Source organism: Benincasa hispida, chromosome 5, assembly GCF_009727055.1.
Source record: "Benincasa hispida cultivar B227 chromosome 5, ASM972705v1, whole genome shotgun sequence".
In the NCBI taxonomy this organism is placed as follows: domain Eukaryota; kingdom Viridiplantae; phylum Streptophyta; class Magnoliopsida; order Cucurbitales; family Cucurbitaceae; genus Benincasa; species Benincasa hispida.
The window spans coordinates 30,207,680-30,225,555 of NC_052353.1; the positions used below are offsets into that span (position 1 = coordinate 30,207,680).

Consider the following 17,876-nt stretch of genomic DNA (forward strand, 5'->3'; position numbering starts at 1 on the left):
GGAGCCTAAGTGATTATTCAATAGAGCTATATGTGTGTCACTATAATTGTCGTTTATTTACAGATAAGAACAATATTGTAATTGCTTGACTTCATATAAGTAAAAGTATCTTTCTTGGGCATAATACACCCCATACATAGGTTGTATATCACTGAACTGGGTTACCAAACTCTGTTTTCTGCCCTTTATAGCTTATCTTTGTTTCATAATGTCTTTCTTTGCAATTGTTGAAATATTGTGTATAACATGCTTATAAAGTGTGTTGTCCCAGATGACTATGATCTTCACGTTCACAATCACAAATTACTCATAATTAACGATAAAAAACAATTCAAATGTTAAGGGAGGCTGTATGCTCAAGGCTTGAAATTCTTCTATCGTTTACCAAATGATAGATCAATCGCGTAGACAAAGCTCCAAGAACTAAACGATAGTTTAATTATATAAACAATAGGATGAAGTGCTAAACGATCGTGTAGACAACAATTGACTAGAGCTAGATGATCGTGTAGACGATAGTTGATGAGCTAAACAATCATATAGATGATTGGACATGGAGCTAAATGATCGAGTACACGATGCGATAGAAACTACACTATTGTGTAAATGATACTTTAGTAAATGCTAAAAGATCATAGAGTTAGAAAGAAAGGACACAGGAGTTTAAGTGGTTCAGCTAAAGACCTACGTTCACTTTGCAAATCGGGAAGGTCTCTTCTATTACTTCTGCTTCAAAGTTATTACAGGACGAATGCCTTGCTCTCTCGTTTTCTTATTGTCTCTTACATTCATCTCACATTCGTTTTCCTTTTATATGCAAGCACTATAGTCAACGATGAAGTTCTGGTGGTTACAACACATAACAGAAAGATGTCGACAATGTTTCAATTGCTTGTAACAATGTTCTTTTTGTTTTCGAGTCTTTTTGTAACAATCTCCACTTTGGTAAGCATCCAGTGTACCTTTTCCTCTTTGCTTGTTCAGATTACTTGAGCTAACCTTTTTTATGTAAATTGAACCCAAGAAGATCCAAGCATCAACCAAGCTTGCTTAAAGGAACTGTTTTGATTAGCATAACAACTCCATTGTCTAAGGTATGAATCTTCACTACCTCGACTTCCCCTTTTTCAATCTTTTGTCTGATGAAATGATATTTAATGTCAATGTGCTTGGTTCTGTTGTGAAACTATTTGTTTTTAGATAGGTAGATTGTGCTCTGGTTATCACAATATATTATGACCTTTGTTTGTGTTATGCCAAAATCGTTGAGTAAACCTTTTAGCCACAAACCTTCCTTTACAGCCTTAGACAGTGCGATGAACTCAACCTCTGTTGTGGAAAGGGCCACAATAGGCTGCAAACTTGCTTTCTAACTTATCAAATTGTTCCCTCATAGGAAAACATAGCCCGATAGAGAACGTCTTCTGTCCAAATCCCCTGAATAATCTGCATCTACATAACTATATACTTCATCATTAGATGGCTCGTTCTGTCTATATAAGACCCTTGCATCCTTAGTTGAACATAGATACCTCAGTATCCACTTGACTACTTCCCAATGTCTTTTATCAGGATTTTCCATGTACCTACTGACCATACTTATTGCATAGGATAGGTCTGGTCTAGTAGAAGTCATAAGGTACATCAGAGATCCCACTGCTTTGGAATAGGGAACAACCTTCATATGGTTTAAATGCTCTTCATCTGTACTTTTTGGACTATTTGCAGATGAAAGCTTGAAATGAGGTGCAAGAGGAGTGCCTATTGGTTTAGCACTCTCCATTTTGAACCCCTAGAATATCTTTGAACAATATTCAGACTGACTAACTTGCAATCTGCCCTGTTTTCGGTCTCTTTCAATCTCACTACCTAGGATCCTTCTTGATTCCCATAGGTCTTTCATATCAAACTCTCTCTTAAGAAGAATTTTAACTTGCCTCAATTCTTCTGTGGAACTCCCGACCAACAACATGTCATATACATAAAGAAGTAGATAGACCGGTTCCTTGAAGCTACTAGAGTTTGTGTAGACACACCAATCATATGAGCTTCTCTCGAACCCCATTTTGGAGACCACTTCATCAAACCTCTCATACCAACATCTCGATGACTACTTGAGGCCATATATAGACTTATTCAACAAATACACCAAGTCTTTTTCTCCCCTTTTCACATAACCTTAAGGTTGCCTCATGTAAATGGTCACATTCAACAGCTTATGTAGAAAGGTTGTCTTTACATCCAATTGATCTAGCTCCAAGTCCTTTTGCACAACTAAGGAAAGGAGTAGCCTAATTAATGTATGCTTTATTACTGGAGAAAAGACCTCAGTGTAGTCAATGCCTTCTTTTTGAGTGAACCCTTTAGCAACATGCCTTGCCTTGAACCTAGACTTCTGCACACCTGGAATCTCTTCTTTAAATTTTTAAATCCACTTACATGAGATAGGTTTGTACCCTTTAGGCAAAAGTACTAGTCTCCAAGTATCATTTTGGTTGAGGGACTTCATTTCATCATTCATTACCTCAATCCACTGTCTAGCATCTGGGCTATCTTCAAAGCTAGTATATTCGTTGTTACTCAAAGAAATGGCAGCATTTAATACTACACTAGCAAAATCAGACTCTTGGTATCTAACCGATGGCACAATAATTCTTCTAGGTCTGTCTCTTGAAAATGAATAATTATGTAAGTCTTCATGTGTCTCAACTTGTTCACTTGACACATGCTCACTGGTTTCAGCAGTCTCATCACCTTCTAACTCTAGATTTTGAGAGGAAGTAGAAGCTCTATGATTATTTTGAGGTTCCACCTCAAATCTTGTGCTTCTTGTCTTTGTCATTGATGTAGATGGTTGTTCAGACATCATAAACATTTCCAACACTGTTTTATTCAATCTTTCAGCTACTCCATTTTGTTGAGGTGTATACCTCACTGTTCTATGCCTTACTGTGCCATGCTCCCTGCAAAACAAGTTGAACTCCTCTCCACATAACTCAAAACCGTTATCAGTTCTCAAATGTTTAATTTTTTTAAAGGTATGCTTTTCAATCAAGGTCTTACATTCTTTGAATCTACTAAACACTTCATCTTTGGATTTTAAAAAGTAAACCAAACTTTTTCTTCAGTAATCATCTACAAAGGAAAGAAAATACATTGATCCATTTAGAGATGAAGAGTGAGTTGGCTTCCACAATTCTGAATGCACATATTCTAGGATTTCTTTTGAAATGTATTGTCCTCTGGGGAACCCTTGCCTTGTTGCTTTGCCTAGGATGCAATGTTCATAAAATTTTTGGCTGTCTTCAACACCCCTTGGAAGAAACCCCTATTTTGAGAGTACTTGAGCCCCCTCACATTGATATGAGAAAGACTTTTGTACCATAACTCATCTTCTGTGGGTTCTTTATCAGATGGCAACAAGACCGAGTGTGCCATTTACTCATCTTTGATGACATAAAATCCATTCACCTTGGTTGCCACCAAAACTACCTTAGAGTATTTAATTATTTCAAAGGTGACTCCTACACCTCTAATTATTTCAAAAACCAAAACTATCTTTGATTGCATCGAACATCCGCAAAGATAGGAGATTTATCTTCAACGTAGGAACATGCCTCACGTTCCTAATCAATTTCATTGAACTATCATGCATTTTCAAGGACAAAACCCATATTCCAACAACTCTGCAGGTGTTATTGTTTCCCATATAGATCAACCCACCATTCCACTTCTTGTAGGTGCAAAACCATCCCTTAGATGGTGTCATATGGACTGAACAGCCATAATCTAACACACAATACTGAGAATTCATAGTATTTAGTCTCCACCTTCTTCAATGGCAGCCATTGCATCTGAATAGACAAGGGAATTCTCTCCTACAACAGCCTCGGTCTGTTTTCCACCCTTGTTCTATTGGTTCAGTTTCCTCTTCAAGGTATGGCAGTCTTTTTTCATGTGTCCGATTTTGTGACAAAAATGGTACTTAATCTTGGACTCGTCACCACTATTCTGTTTCCCCTTCCCATTATTCTTGTTTTCCCCCTTTGAAAATAAGCCTTCACCTGTTTGTTGATCCTTCTTACTCATTTGTAACTCAAGTTCTCTGACTCTTACAGCTGATATGATTACTTCTGTTGTTATTCTTTCTCTACCGTACTTCATTTCTATCTTGACATCTTTGAAATATTCTTGTAGAGAGTTTAGTAATATGAATGCCTCATTATTTTCCCTAATATTGTCTCCTATTGATTTGAATTTAGAAGACAGACTCGTTCAAATTATTTGTGAGGGATTTTGCAACATCCATCTTGTAGGTGAAGAATCTTTCCCTCGAGAAAGCTTTGTTGGTGTTCGTTGCTATCGTGATTCGCTCTATGAGTGTTTTGTATAAAATAAATTGGAAAAATAAGTTCTAAGTATAAGTGATGCGTTTATGCTTTGATGCATTTACTCCTTTAATGTTGTTAAAGTTTTCCTAAACCATATCCAAGTATAAATCTAATTTAGGTTCCTGGTAAATCCAGGGTCGATCTCAGGGATTCAGTTAACCAAACGTAGACCTTGCGTTGTATATCTGTAGGGGTTTTCCTAAATAAATGTGTGAAATGTGTTATTTACACTAAATTGTCGTGCCTATGCAAGAGATGGAAAAAAGTTGAGTAGTTAGTGATGGATCATGTGAGAATGGAGTTTAATGTAAGTGGATGTGATGGTCTAAGATGAATGTACACAAACCAGGATGTGATGTGGATGAGATTGAGTGATTTGCTTATCTTTGTTTATGCATTAGACTTCATTCAACATTTCTCAATGCGAATAGCATACAAAACCTATCGCTAGGATGCATGCATCTAACACAGAATGCAACAAACACTAGTAAGTCTATCTCTAGCTGTACTAGGCGTCCTACTTGATGCAGCTTAATTATTCTTTCGAACAATCTAAGTGAAGGATGCTTTTTACCAATTTGTCAAGTTGGCTTAAGCGTTGAAATGAAGTTTGCATAAAGTATTAATGCATCATAAACAAGAGACAAACAAGGGCGAAATGTGATGGATCAAATATATGAATTTTATAAAGAAACATAGAGTCTTTACAAAAGCAATATTTAATCAAATGGAATGAAAGCGATAAATGAGAAGAAGGAAACTGAGTCAAGCCAAAGAATACAATCTCTTGTAATTCTTTAGCTCAATCTCGTTGTGTATAATCACTTGTATAGGAATTGGACGAAGTGTCTTTCTCAAGATTGGCTTCCTCCGCTCCCTGACCGGCGGTGGTGGTGGTTCTCAACCCGTTTGATCGTCTTGGCACCACAACACAGCTTCTACAAGACTAAAATTACAATTACGCTATACAGAGAGTAAGGATCTTGATAATTTCTGAACTTTTTGATTCTGGAAGGACTTCATCTATTTACAGGCATTGGTCATGTCCACTTGGTGAATGGGTAGCATTAAAGTCCATGCCCTGGTCAGCATTAAAGTCCATGCCTTGGTTAGCCGCCTTACTCTTGGAAGCTTTCCAGATGCTGCCTGCTGCAGGTGCCCATGCTTGCAAGTGGTGATGTGATACAATCAGCCTGGATCAATGAATCTTCTCTACGTTGAACCCCCTACAACGCATGGCCCATGCATTAGAGCTTTCCCTACGGCACTTGCCTAATGCGTTAGCGTTAATCCTCGTGTTGAAATCCTGCAATATAATGTGTTAGCGCCGCGATATTTAGTAATAAAACTTCTTTTGCTTGATTTTGCTAATGTTTGAATAAATCCATGCGTTTCTTCTAAAAATGAGGAGAATTTATCATTAAAAACCTTAGTTGTTCCAACTTAAGAGCAAAAATAACTTGTATTTCTACAAGTTATCACCACCCTTAAATTTTAACAATGCTTGTCCTCAAGCATTCCAAAATAATTCTTCATTATCTCCTTTGTCTTAAGTGTGTAAAGTTCGCCTCTCATCATATTCAGTCATAAGCTTGAGATAAGAGTTTGGAAAATATAACTCAGATTGACTATTTTCTTAAAAGGATTAATGTTTAGTTTCAGGTGCAGCAGGCCTTTTATCACAACTCCTTTCATTTCTCAAAACATTCCCGTTTTTTCTAAACCAGCAATGCGTTAGATGCTCTTTTTAAAATAAATTCTGGATAAAAAGAAAAAAAATTATGAATTCACTTACCCATGCGTTGTTCCAGGTATCCCACTTTCGTTTTGGCTTGCCTCCACGGGTGTCATGCGAGCATCCAACTACGGGTGAGAATCCTTCACAACTAAACTCATATCTAATATTCATGCATTTCAAGATATAATTTCTTCAAACTAGATAGAGGAGTTCTACAGGACGTGTTGGTCTAGGAGACTTAACTTCATTTTGGCTTGCCCCACGGGTGTCATGCGAGCATCCAACTACGGCTAAGTACCCGTTCCAACTTAACTCATGCCATTTTGAGGTTTTTCTTTTGAAGTAATGATAGAGGAGTTGCATTTAACATTTTTTCTTATTTTGTTCCCTTTTCTTTATGATGTACTCATTTAATGCATCTTAACTCGAATTTCCTTCATCCCCAAATTTTGAGATGAGCTATACTCATCCCAAATTTGGAGACGAGCTAAATCCTTATTGCTAAAAGAGAAACAAAATTTTAAAAAGGCTTTGAGAGTCTAAAAGGAGTTTAAGACTTAAAGCCTGTACGCGTTAGAAGGTAAACATAACCTTTTTAGAGAAGTTTAGGCCTTGTTGATTTTCCTAATGCCTACTCTATACTTATAGATTTCATATAGTTGATATCATTGAGGTCAGGCAAAGCACAAGACTTAGAAAATATCTAAAGAACAAATATCAAGTATGCCAAGGTCAAACGCAAGGAACAAAATGATAGGGATTTCTCATTCATTTTCATAAATTCACATGAAGTAAACAAACAAGTCAAGCATATACAAAAGAACAATTAAATTAAAATACAAAAATAACCCAACACCCCAAAACTCTATTGTGCTGGGTCTTCATCCATAAAACGCAGGGGGTTTCTAAGATGGGCAGGCAGTAGAGACAAAGCAAACATTCCAACCAAGACCTAATTGATGTATTACGTTATGTAAACAAATTTGTATTCTATCCATCTTGTTTGCTGCCTTAGATAATCTCTTAGAACCCGATTCTGTTGCTGAAAACCTTCGATAGATGCGACCAGTTGTCTGAGCTGATCATTGATAAAAGTTTTCAACTCTTCTAAGTTTGCGTTGCATTGAGGTGGCGTTGCTTCTTCATTTCTTCCAACTAGGTCTTCAAAATTTGCTGCGTTGCTTGACCCTAGCCCAGTTGGTTCAAAAATTATTGGAGGAGGCACAAAGTTGGGAATTGGACTTGTGGGGGCGAAGGAAGGGAATAAAAGATGTCCTGATCTATTTGAGTTGGTTCTTGGTGCGTTTAATCAGGATTCCCTTCTGGCGGGGCCAATGGTGAGTCATGGAGAGTAAGATTGAGGGTTGGTTGTGCTTTTTCAGCTGAAAGTTCAAGCTCAGATTCATATTCTTCGTGCTCTGAAGCTTCATCGATGTGTTCAACAATCTGGACGCGTCTTCTTTTGGGGGCGCGTTTTGATGATCGAGGCTTGGTTGCCACTTCCTTAGGTAAGGCACGTTGATGCGGCAAACCGCGAAGTAGACGCCTTACTAACTTTATATCTATCAAGCCATCGATATCTTCATGGTCATCCCTCAGAGGGACGCCCCCATGTTCGCATAGTGCACAGATCATCCATGGAAAGTAGAGTTGCCCTCGTGGCTTAGTCTTGATGGCCTTGATCTGATCCCTTATAATTCTTCCAACGTCCAAAGGGATGCACTGCATGACGCAATAGGTAGCCAGGACGCGTTCCTTTGATAATGTTTCATTATGCGTTGTAGGCATGATGATCCGTTTGAAGTTAAATTCCTAGAAGCTAACATTTTTGCCTCGTTTCTCAATGTTTGCCATTTACTTCCAGGTTTGGCTACCGTCCTTAACGCATCTTCTAATTGGCATGGCGTTGGCTGCTCCAAGATGCAATTTCCTTTCGTGTCGAGATTACTGTCAATGTTGAATACTTCATTGATCTTGTCAGCTGAGAAACGCACTAACACCCCATCAACGAAAGTTGTGTTCTTCTCCATATCAAACTCAGTGTTGTAGAACATGCGGACAGGTTGGGCCAAATACGTGTGTGCCCAACGCAGAACTAATTCCACCCCAATGTATTTATTATTTCTATTATATATATTGGCAGAGGGTGGAGGTCAGGAAAGAAGCCCTTTTGTACGAGTATGTCACTAAATTGACGCCTTCTTCCCGAGGTCTTCTTAGGTAACGCGTCGGTTACCTTACGTTTTCCTGTCGCGTACTCTTTGGCTTACCTTACCAGCTCTCTTATTTCATTCTTCAATTCCCTTTGGACAGTCGTCTTCCTTCGCCCTTGCCTTGCGGGCTGATAGTCTTCCAATTCCTGCTCTAGTGCGTCGTGCCTTGAGCTATTTCCATGCATTGCATCCTCAGGCCTGGATACAGATTGCTCATCTTCTTCTTCCTCCAATATTAACCTTCTTTTCCTTGTCACTCTTTTTGATTTTAAGGGCCCTTCATTCGTGTCGGATGGGCGTGATTGAGATGCGTTAGGGCCAATTCTCCCTTCTCTATCTTCTTCTTCTTCCCTTTATTCTTTTAATTCTTCTTCTAATTCCTCTTCAAGCATCATAGCATATCGCTCAACATCGTCTAATTCAAGTGATGCATTAGGTGGGTCTGAACGCATCACCTGCTCTTCCTCTTGGCTTTGATTGAGAGATGCCAAAATCACACCAAAAAATTCCTGCTCATCCATTTGAGCCAATTCTACCAACTTCTCAAGATTGCGCTCTGACACAGGACTGTCAGAGGGGAGTATGGGTGGAGTAAATGGAGGGGTGCCCACTGGGGTATAGTGAGTCGTGTCCCAGGGAGGATATTTGATGATGGGCCGGAAATGAGTGGTTGGCTTTAACAGTCTGATATCCACTGGCATAAATGGTTGGCTAAGGCTTGGATCAAAAGTTGCGGAGGCGGTGGGACGCAAGTTTTGGTGACGGGGGTGCATATTGGGAGGTAGGCTTGGGGAGTGGATCATGCGTTTGCACCAACCATAGTTGATGCTTAGGAATGCATGGTGGGTGGGGAAGGCTTGGTGTAGGGTTTAGGGCAGCCGTAGATGGCGAAAACACTCCTCGGTTTTGCAGGTGTTTTGGCCCTTGGCTTGGGGGTAGTTTTAGGTTTTGTTTGAGGGGTCTTAGGTTTAGGTTGAGGGGTCTTGGTCGGAGGGGTAACGATGGCTTTCGAGGTTTTGGAAGGGAGTTTTGTGGATGTTGTGGAAGGTTTCGACCTAGACGGCCGCTGGGAAGAAGAGGTGGCTCCGCTGTGCGTTGGTTTGGTTTGGGCAAAGGTTTTGGTGGTTTTTCTAGGGCTCGGGGGAGGTGAAATCGAAACAAAGGACGAGAAATAAGAACTTACAGATGAGTCGTTCCTGAAGCTCACGGTCTGGTTCTAGCTGTCTGAGGCAGATGACATTGTGGCCGGAGAAGCTTGAGCAAATCGGAAGCGAGGGAGACGGAGAGGCTAGGTTTTCTTTTTCGTTTCAGAGAACTCGAGAGTGAAATGAGGAAGAAGAAGGCACTCGAATCGTTGGTTTTTTTATAGGCTAAGAGAGAATTAGTGGTTGACGTCAGGTGGCACCTGACGTCTGTAATAAATGTAAAGCTGAAAGGACGTCTCGGGTTTCTAAGCACTCGATTGCTTTTGAATTCTCAAGACGAGTCCCTTCAACTAGGCCATGCGTTAGACTTGCGTCTAACGTGTCCGTTATTCCCAACTCGATTATACACAACTTTTAAAGAAAAACAAACAAGTTTCCAATTTTGAAGGCAAAAACAAGGTACAATCAATCTTAAAATAAAAACAAATAAATCAACAAACTCAAACGAATCGTAAAATACGAATGCAAAAGGACAAGGATAGAGGAAGCGTTCCTGGAATATCTTGCGATGCAAACGTAGGGATACTTCAACGAGGGCCTCAACTGGCTTCGCGTAGTGCGAGAGATGACTTTTGGCATTCCAGTCCATCTTCAAAGTAAGGCTTCACTCTTTGGCCGTTTACTTTAAATGCGTTGGTGCCATCTTTTCGTGTTATTTCCACAGCTCCATATGGAAAGATTATGTTAATGATAAAGGGTCCTGACCACCTGGATTTTAATTTCCTTGGAAACAAACGCAGACGTGAATTGAACAATAGAACTTTTTGGCCAACAACAAGTTCATTCTTACTGATGCATTGGTCATGCCAACGCTTTGTCTTCTCTTTGTATAGCTTGCTATTCTCGTATGCGTTCAATCGCCACTCTTCGAGCTCATTGAGCTGAAGTTTGCATTAAGTGCCCGCGGTGTCCAAGTTCATGTTTAGCTTCTTAACTGCCCAAAAGGCCTTGTGCTCCATTTCGAAGGTAAGTGACAAGCTTTTCCAAACACAAGTGAGTATGGAGACATACCTATAGAAGTTTTGAAAGAAGTTCTATAGGCCCAGATCGCTTCATCCAGCATTTGTGCCCAATCCTTCCGCGTTTCATTGACGACTTTCTCCAAGATAGACTTGATTTCTCGATTTGATACTTTCGCTTGACCTTTTGTTTGTGGGTGGTAGGTAGTAGCGATCTTGTGCCTGACATTATATTTTGCAAGTAATTTGGAAATGATGCGATTAATGAAGTGCGTACCTTTGTCGCTTATCAGGGCTCTTGGTGTTTTATAGCATGTAAAGATGTTCCTGGTAAGAAACTTAGATACAATGGACGCATCATTCCTAGCACAGGCTACTGCTTCTACCCACTTAGATACATAATCTACTGCAAGTAGGATGTACTATTGGCCACACGACAGGGGACAAGGTCCCATAAAGTCTATGAACCAAACATCGAACATCTTAACTTCGAGAATATTGTTCAAGGGCATTGCGTCCCTTGAGGAAATATTCCCAGTGCATTGGCAGGGGTCACATTTTCGAACAAACTCCCTCGCGTCTTTAAAGAGGGTGGGCCAAAAGTATCCGCTTTGAAGGACCTTTGTTGCGGTTCTTTGCCCACCAAAATGCCCTTCGTAAGGATAGTCATGACACTCAGCTAAAATACGTTGTGTCTCCTATTCCGGAACGCATCGACGAATTATGGAGTTAGGGCCTTGTTTATATAGAAACAGTTCATCCCAAAAATAAAACTTGCTGTCATGAACTAACCGTTTCTTTTGCTGAGAGTTGAAGTTCCCAGGGAATTTCTTGGTGGTTAAATAATTGACTATGTCCGCATACCAAGGTTCCCTGCCTTCAACTTTAAACAGGCTTTCATCAGGAAATGCGTCCTTGATTTCACTTTCTTGGGCTTGCATTTCTTGATTTTATAGCTTGGACAGGTGATCAGCCACCTGATTTTCTGTTACCTTTCTGTCCTGGATATCAATATCAAACTTCTGTAGCAGCAGTACCCATCTTATCAACCTTGGCTTCGCTTCCTTTTTGCTCATCAGAAATTTTATGGCTGAATGGTCTGTGTATATGGTGGCTGATGCACCAACTAAGTAAAATCGAAACTTTTCAATTCCAAACACTACAACCAACATTTCTTTTTCAGTAGTGGTGTAGTGTTCCTGAGATTCATTTAGTGTTTTGGATGTGTAGGAGATGGGATGTATCCAATTACCCATCTTCTACCCTAACATTGTTCCTACTGCCACATCACTCGCGTCGTACATAAGAATAAAGCATTGCGTCCAGTCTGGTGCTATCAGTACTGGAGCTGTCATCAATGCATACTTCAAGGTTTCAAACGCGTCAGTGCAGTCTTCATTAAAGTATAGGGCCGGTTCACCTCTAGTAATGGGCTCAGAGGTCGCGCAATCTGAGAGAATCCTCTAACGAACCGTCTATAGAAGCTAGCATGCCCTAGAAAACTTCGTAAAGTTTTAACATTTGATGGTAGTGGAAGTTTTGCTATGACATCTATTTATGCTTCATCTACTTCGAAGCCAGCCTTAGATACTTTGTGACCTAAGACAATTCCTTCACTCACCATGAAGTGACATTTCTCCCAATTCAACACCAAGTTTGTTTCCTCGCATCAAGCAAGGACGACCTTCAAATTATCTAGGCATGACTGGAATGAGTCTCCAAAGACTGAAAAATCGTCCATGAAGACTTCAACGGTCTTTCCTAGGAAGTCAGAGAAGATAGCCATCATACATCTTTGAAATGTCCCAGGTGCGTTACATAGCCCAAAGGGCATGTGTCTTAATGCAAATGTTCTAAAGGGACAAGTAAACTTAGTCTTCTCCTGATCTTCTGGATCTATCAAAATCTGGTTGTAACCAGAGTATCCATCAAGAAAGAAATAAAATTCTTTGCCCGCAAGTCTGTCAAGCATTTGATTGATGAAAGGAAGGGGGAAGTGGTCTTTCCTAGTTGCTGTTGAGCTTCCTGTAATCCATACAGATGCCCCAGCCCATGACAGTCCTCGAGGGTATGAGTTCATTATTGTTGTTGACTATCACGGTCGTTCCCCGTTTCTTGGGAATGCATTGGACTGGACTTACCTAGCTACTATCAAATATAGGATAAATAACTCCCACATCCAACCATTTTAAAATTTCTTTCTTGACCACTTCTTTCATTATGTGGTTCAACCTTCTTTAAGGCTCGATTAACCCCGACTTCCCTTCTTCCAGCCTAATCTTATGCATGCAATAAGATGAACTAATGCCACGAATATCCGCAAGCATCCAGCCTTTTGCACGCTTGTGCTTTTTCAGCATCTACAAGAGATATTGCTCATTAGGCTCTGTAAGATTTGCGGAAATGATCATAGGTAAAGTGTTGTTAGTTCCAAGGAATGCATATTTCAGGTGTCTAGGTAACTGTTTCAACTCGAGTTCTGGTGGTTCCTCAAGTGATGGACGCGTTGCTTTTGTTCGCCGCTCACTCAGACTTGGCGGCTCTAATTCTTTTAGGTTCTTCTCCAACGCGAGGACCTCACATACATGGGTCTCTTCTTTAGGCAACTCAATATTATTTAGTTGACAATCTTCACTATCTGGGAACTTTAATGCGTTCAGCATATTAAACTTCAACTCTTCATTGTCCACATGCATATTTAATTTGCCTTTATGCACGTCAATTAAAACTTTCCCAGTAGCTAAGAAGGGGCGTCCAGGGATAATTGGTACCTCCCTATCTGCTTCATAGTCCAAGATAATAAAGTCTGCTGGGAATATGAGATTGTCAACCTTCACTAGAACGTCTTCAATCTTCCCTTCTGGGGACTTAATTTTTCTGTCAGTGAGCTGAAAAGTAATAGAAGTAGGTTGTCCTTAGCCAATCCCCAATTTCTTAAAAATTGAAAGTGGCATGACATTAATTTTGGCTTCTAGATCGCACAACGCATGACCCACATCCAATCCTTCTATCGAACAAGGAACTGTGAAGCTCCCAGGGTCCTTCTGCTTCTTTGCTAGACTGTTGCTTACTAACGCGTTACACTCATGCGTTAGCGTTATTACTTCCTTCTCACTGACTCTTCTCTTCTTCGTCAAAATGTCCTTTAAAAATTTGACATATGTCGGCATCTGCTCCAAAGCCTCTATAAGTGGAATGTTGATATGCAACTGCTTTAGAAGCTCAAGAAAGTGCTTGAATTGTTGTTCATCATTCTTCTTCATCAGACGTCTAGGGAATGGTGCGTTCAAAGGCACCTCAGGCTTTCCACATTAAACGTACTGGGTTCTGAAAGGCTTGTAGTCTCGGCCATTCTTTCTTCTTGATCCATTGAACGTGTGATGCGTTCTTTCAAAGGACTGTTGTTTCTTGGATTCATTCTTCTTTCTTCAAGAGCTCTTCCACTTCGCAACGTCACCGTGTGACATTGCTCCTTTCCATTATTGTTCCCAAGTGTTTCAATATTGCTAGGTAGAACTCCAGGCTGCCTACTTTTCAATTCGCTCGCTATCTACCCTGCCTAAATTTCCAGATTTATGATAAGATTGAACGCCTGGCTTTTCAGCAACACGTCATTCTTGGCTATGTACTCCTTCAATAGGTTCTCAAGCAAAGATCCTAAGCTCGACGCTTGTTCTCCTTTATTAAAGGGCTGTTGATGTTGTTAATGCGTTTGTTGAAATGTAGGCGATGGTCTATTCCCTTGCTGATGGTTCGCGTCTGGGTAGTGCTTCTGATGATTTCCTTCTGTCCAAGAAAAATTTGGATGGTTTCTCCATCCAGTATTATATATATTAGAGAATTTGTTGTTTTTTATGAAACATACCGATTGAGGGTTTTGTGGACATTCATCATAGGAGTGAGGATCTCCATAGCCCACACAGCTAACCATGGGCTACCCAAATGCCTCTACCTGATTCACCTTCTGCTGATTTGATGCGTTTCCCAATGTTATGTTCTGCAGAAGGCTGCTCATCGTAGCCACTTGAGCAGAAAGTGTGGCTATTGCGTTGGAATCGATAGAATTAATGTTCTGAGATCTCTTCTTCCTGTCAGCTCTTCCATCATACGTATCATCCATCCATTCCATATTGTGTTTAGCAATGCGATCTAGTATCTCTTTAGCCTCAGTGTAAGATTTATCCATAAATCCACCAGCTGTTGCTGCGTTTGTTGCCATCTGCGATGCTCTATTCAGTCCTTCTTAAAACGTTTCCATTTGGATAGTTAGAGGTAGTCCATGGTTTGGGCAATTCTTGGCCAAGCCCTTAAAACGCTCCTATGCGGCGCTTAAGGTCTCAGCATCTTCTTGTTCAAAGTTCATAATCTCTCGACGCCTCCTCGTTGGTGGTAGGTGGGAAGTATTTTTGCATAAATTTTTCCACCAGCTTCTCCCAGGTGGTGATTTCACCAGGCTCCAGTGAGCTCACCCATTGTTTTGCGTCATCATGCAAAGAATAGGGAAACAAGGACAACCTGATCTCCTTGGGGGTGATTCCAGGAATCACAAATGAATTACACGTTTCCAGGAAACACTCCATGTGGGCGTAAGGATCTTCACCACGACCACCCCCAAATTGTCGAGCAGACTAGAGCATTTGGAGCATAACAGATTTCATCTCGAACCTGGTTCCATCCAGCGTTGGGTATATGATTCTTGGAGAGAAATCATACAGTACAGGGGACGCGTATTCCCTCATGGGACACATGCTGCTATTCACCATCACGATCGGATTCTATGCAGCATGAGCTAGTTGCTGATTTTATTGTTCTTTCGCCATTGCTCGTTGCCTGTTTTGTTGTCTGAGAAATTGCTACCTCAACCTTCGACAACGGTTAGATCGATTTCGACGCTAAAAGGTCCTTTCAATCTCGGGGTCATATATGAGTTCAGGAGTGCTCTCCCTGCTCATAAACGTTCATGAGCTTAGGCTTAACTTGTAATACTCCCTCGACCGAAGTGTTCCTACAACAGATACAAACAAAATTTCTGGTTAGTTTTGTTTCTGAATCCCCGGCAACGGCGCCAAAAACTTGTTCGTTGCTATCGTGATTCACTCTAGGAGTGTTTTGTATAAAATAAATTGGAAGAATAAGTTCTAAGTATAATTGATGCGTTTATGCTTTGATGCGTTAAAGTAATTGTAACGCATTCGGGCGTTAGATATATGCAGCAGAATGCACACAACTCCTTCTAATGTCGTTCAAGTTTTCCTAAGCTAGACCCAAGTATAAATCTAATTTAGGTTCCTGGAAAATCCAGAGTCGATCTCCGGGATTCAATTAACCAAATGCAGACCTTGCATTGTATCTCCGTAGGGGTTTTCCTAAATAAATGTGAGAAATGTGTTTACACTAAATTGTTGTACCTGTGCACGAGATGCAAAAGAGTTGAGTAGTTAGTGATGGATCATGTGAGAATAGAGTTTAATGTAAATGGATGCGTCGGTCTAAGATGAATGTACACAAACCAGGATGTGATATGGATGAGATAGAGTGGTTTGTTTACTTTTGTTTATGCGTTAGACTTCATTTAACATTTCTCAATACGAATAACATACAAAACCTATCGCTAGGATGCATGCGTCTAACACAAAATGCAACAAACACCAGTAAGTCTATCTCTAGTTGTACTAGGCATCCTATTTTATGCAGCTTAGTTATTCTTTCGAACAATCTAAGTTAAAGATGCATTTTACCAATTTGTCAAGTTGGCTTAAGCGTTGAAATGAAGTTTGCATAAAGTATTAATGCATCATAAACAAGAGACAAACAAGGGCAAAATGTGATGGATCGAATATATGAATTTTATAAAGAAACAGAGAGTCTTTACAAAAGCAATATTTAATCTAATGGAATGAAAGCGATAAATGAGAAGAAGGAAACTGAGTCAAGCCAAAGAATACAATCTCTTGTAATTCTTTAGCTCAATCTTGTTGTGTACAATCACTTGTATAGGAATTGGATGAAGTGTCTTTCTCAAGATTGGCTTCCTCTTCTTCTTGACCGGCGGTGGTGGTGGTTCTCAACCCGTCTGATCGTCTTGGCACCACAGCACAGCTTCTACAAGACTAAAATTACAACTACGCTATATAAAGAGTAAGGATCTTGATAATTTTCGAACTTTTTAATTCTGGAGGGACTTCATCTATTTATAGGTGTTGGTCATGTCCACTTGGTGAATGGGTAGCATTAAAGTCCATGCCCTGGTTAGCCACTTGACTCTTGGAAGCTTTTGAGACGTTGCCTGCTGCAGATGCCCATGCTTGCAAGTGGTGATGTTTAGTAATAAAACTTCTTTTGCATGAGTTTGTTAATGTTTGAATAAATCCATGCGTTTCTTCTAAAAATGAGGAAAATTTATTATTAAAAACCTTAGTTGTTCCATCTTAAGAGCAAAAATAACTTGTATTTCTATAAGTTATCAGTTAGGTAGGTCTTTGTTGAGATATATCTCATTCAGTCTGGAGGGCATGGCTAGTAGGCTGGTCTACAATCTCCTCAAAACACTGTCTATGACATTCAAGAAAATGGTTCCATACGTGCTTACCTCAATTTTCTTTGTCTCTGCCTCAGTGAGTGTTTCAGGGTACTTTGTAGGGTCCATAATGGCCAATAGAGCCTTATGTTGTCCCAAGACTACTTTAATCTTCACTTTCCATAGTTCAAAGTCTGTCTTACCATCAAACTTCTCAATTTCATATCTGGTAGTTGCCATTCTTGATCTTCAAGATTGACTATTCTAAATCAAAATATGAAAGAATTCAAATCTTGAATCTGTCTTCAGTTGTTCGCTGAGCTCTGATACCACTTGTTGTCCCAGATGACTATGATCTTCACGTTCACAATCACAAATTACTCAGAATTAATGGTAAAGAACAATTCCAATGTCAGTGAGGCTGTATGCTCGAGGCTTGAAATTCTATTGTCATTTACCAAATGATAGCTTAATCGTGTAGATAAAGCTCCAAAAATTAAACGATAGTTCAATTATGTAAATGATAGGATGAAGTGCTAAACGATCGTATAGACGACAGTTGACTGGAGCTAGATGATTGTGTAGACGACAACTGATGAGCTAAACAATCGTATAGACGATAGTACACGATGCGATAGGAACTACACAATCATGTAAACGATACTTTAGTAAATGCTAAACGATCGTAGAGTTAGAAAGAAAGGACATAGGAGTTTAAGTGGTTCGGCCAAAAGTCTACGTCCATTATGCAAATCGGGAGGGTCTCTTTTATTTCTTCTTGTTCAAAGTTATTATAGAACGAATGCCTTACTCTCTTGTTTTCTTATTCTCTCTTACATTCATCTCAACTTCG

At 39.9% G+C, this 17,876-nt stretch overlaps 1 protein-coding gene and 1 non-coding gene across 2 annotated transcripts; one reads left to right on the forward strand and one right to left on the reverse strand.

Moving 5' to 3' along the window:
• Positions 1–12,866: 12,866 nt before the first annotated feature.
• LOC120077291 lies at positions 12,867–13,769 on the reverse strand. The gene is made up of 2 exons (XM_039031180.1): positions 13,503–13,769; positions 12,867–13,394 (listed from the first exon to the last, which is right to left on the reverse strand). The coding sequence occupies exons 1-2, from the start codon at positions 13,767–13,769 to the stop codon at positions 12,867–12,869; spliced, it is 795 nt and encodes a 264-aa protein (XP_038887108.1).
• A 1,011-nt stretch (positions 13,770–14,780) lies between these two features.
• Positions 14,781–14,884, forward strand: LOC120078898. The gene has a single exon (XR_005482173.1). It is a non-coding gene; the product is annotated as a small nucleolar RNA R71 (small nucleolar RNA).
• Positions 14,885–17,876: the final 2,992 nt, after the last annotated feature.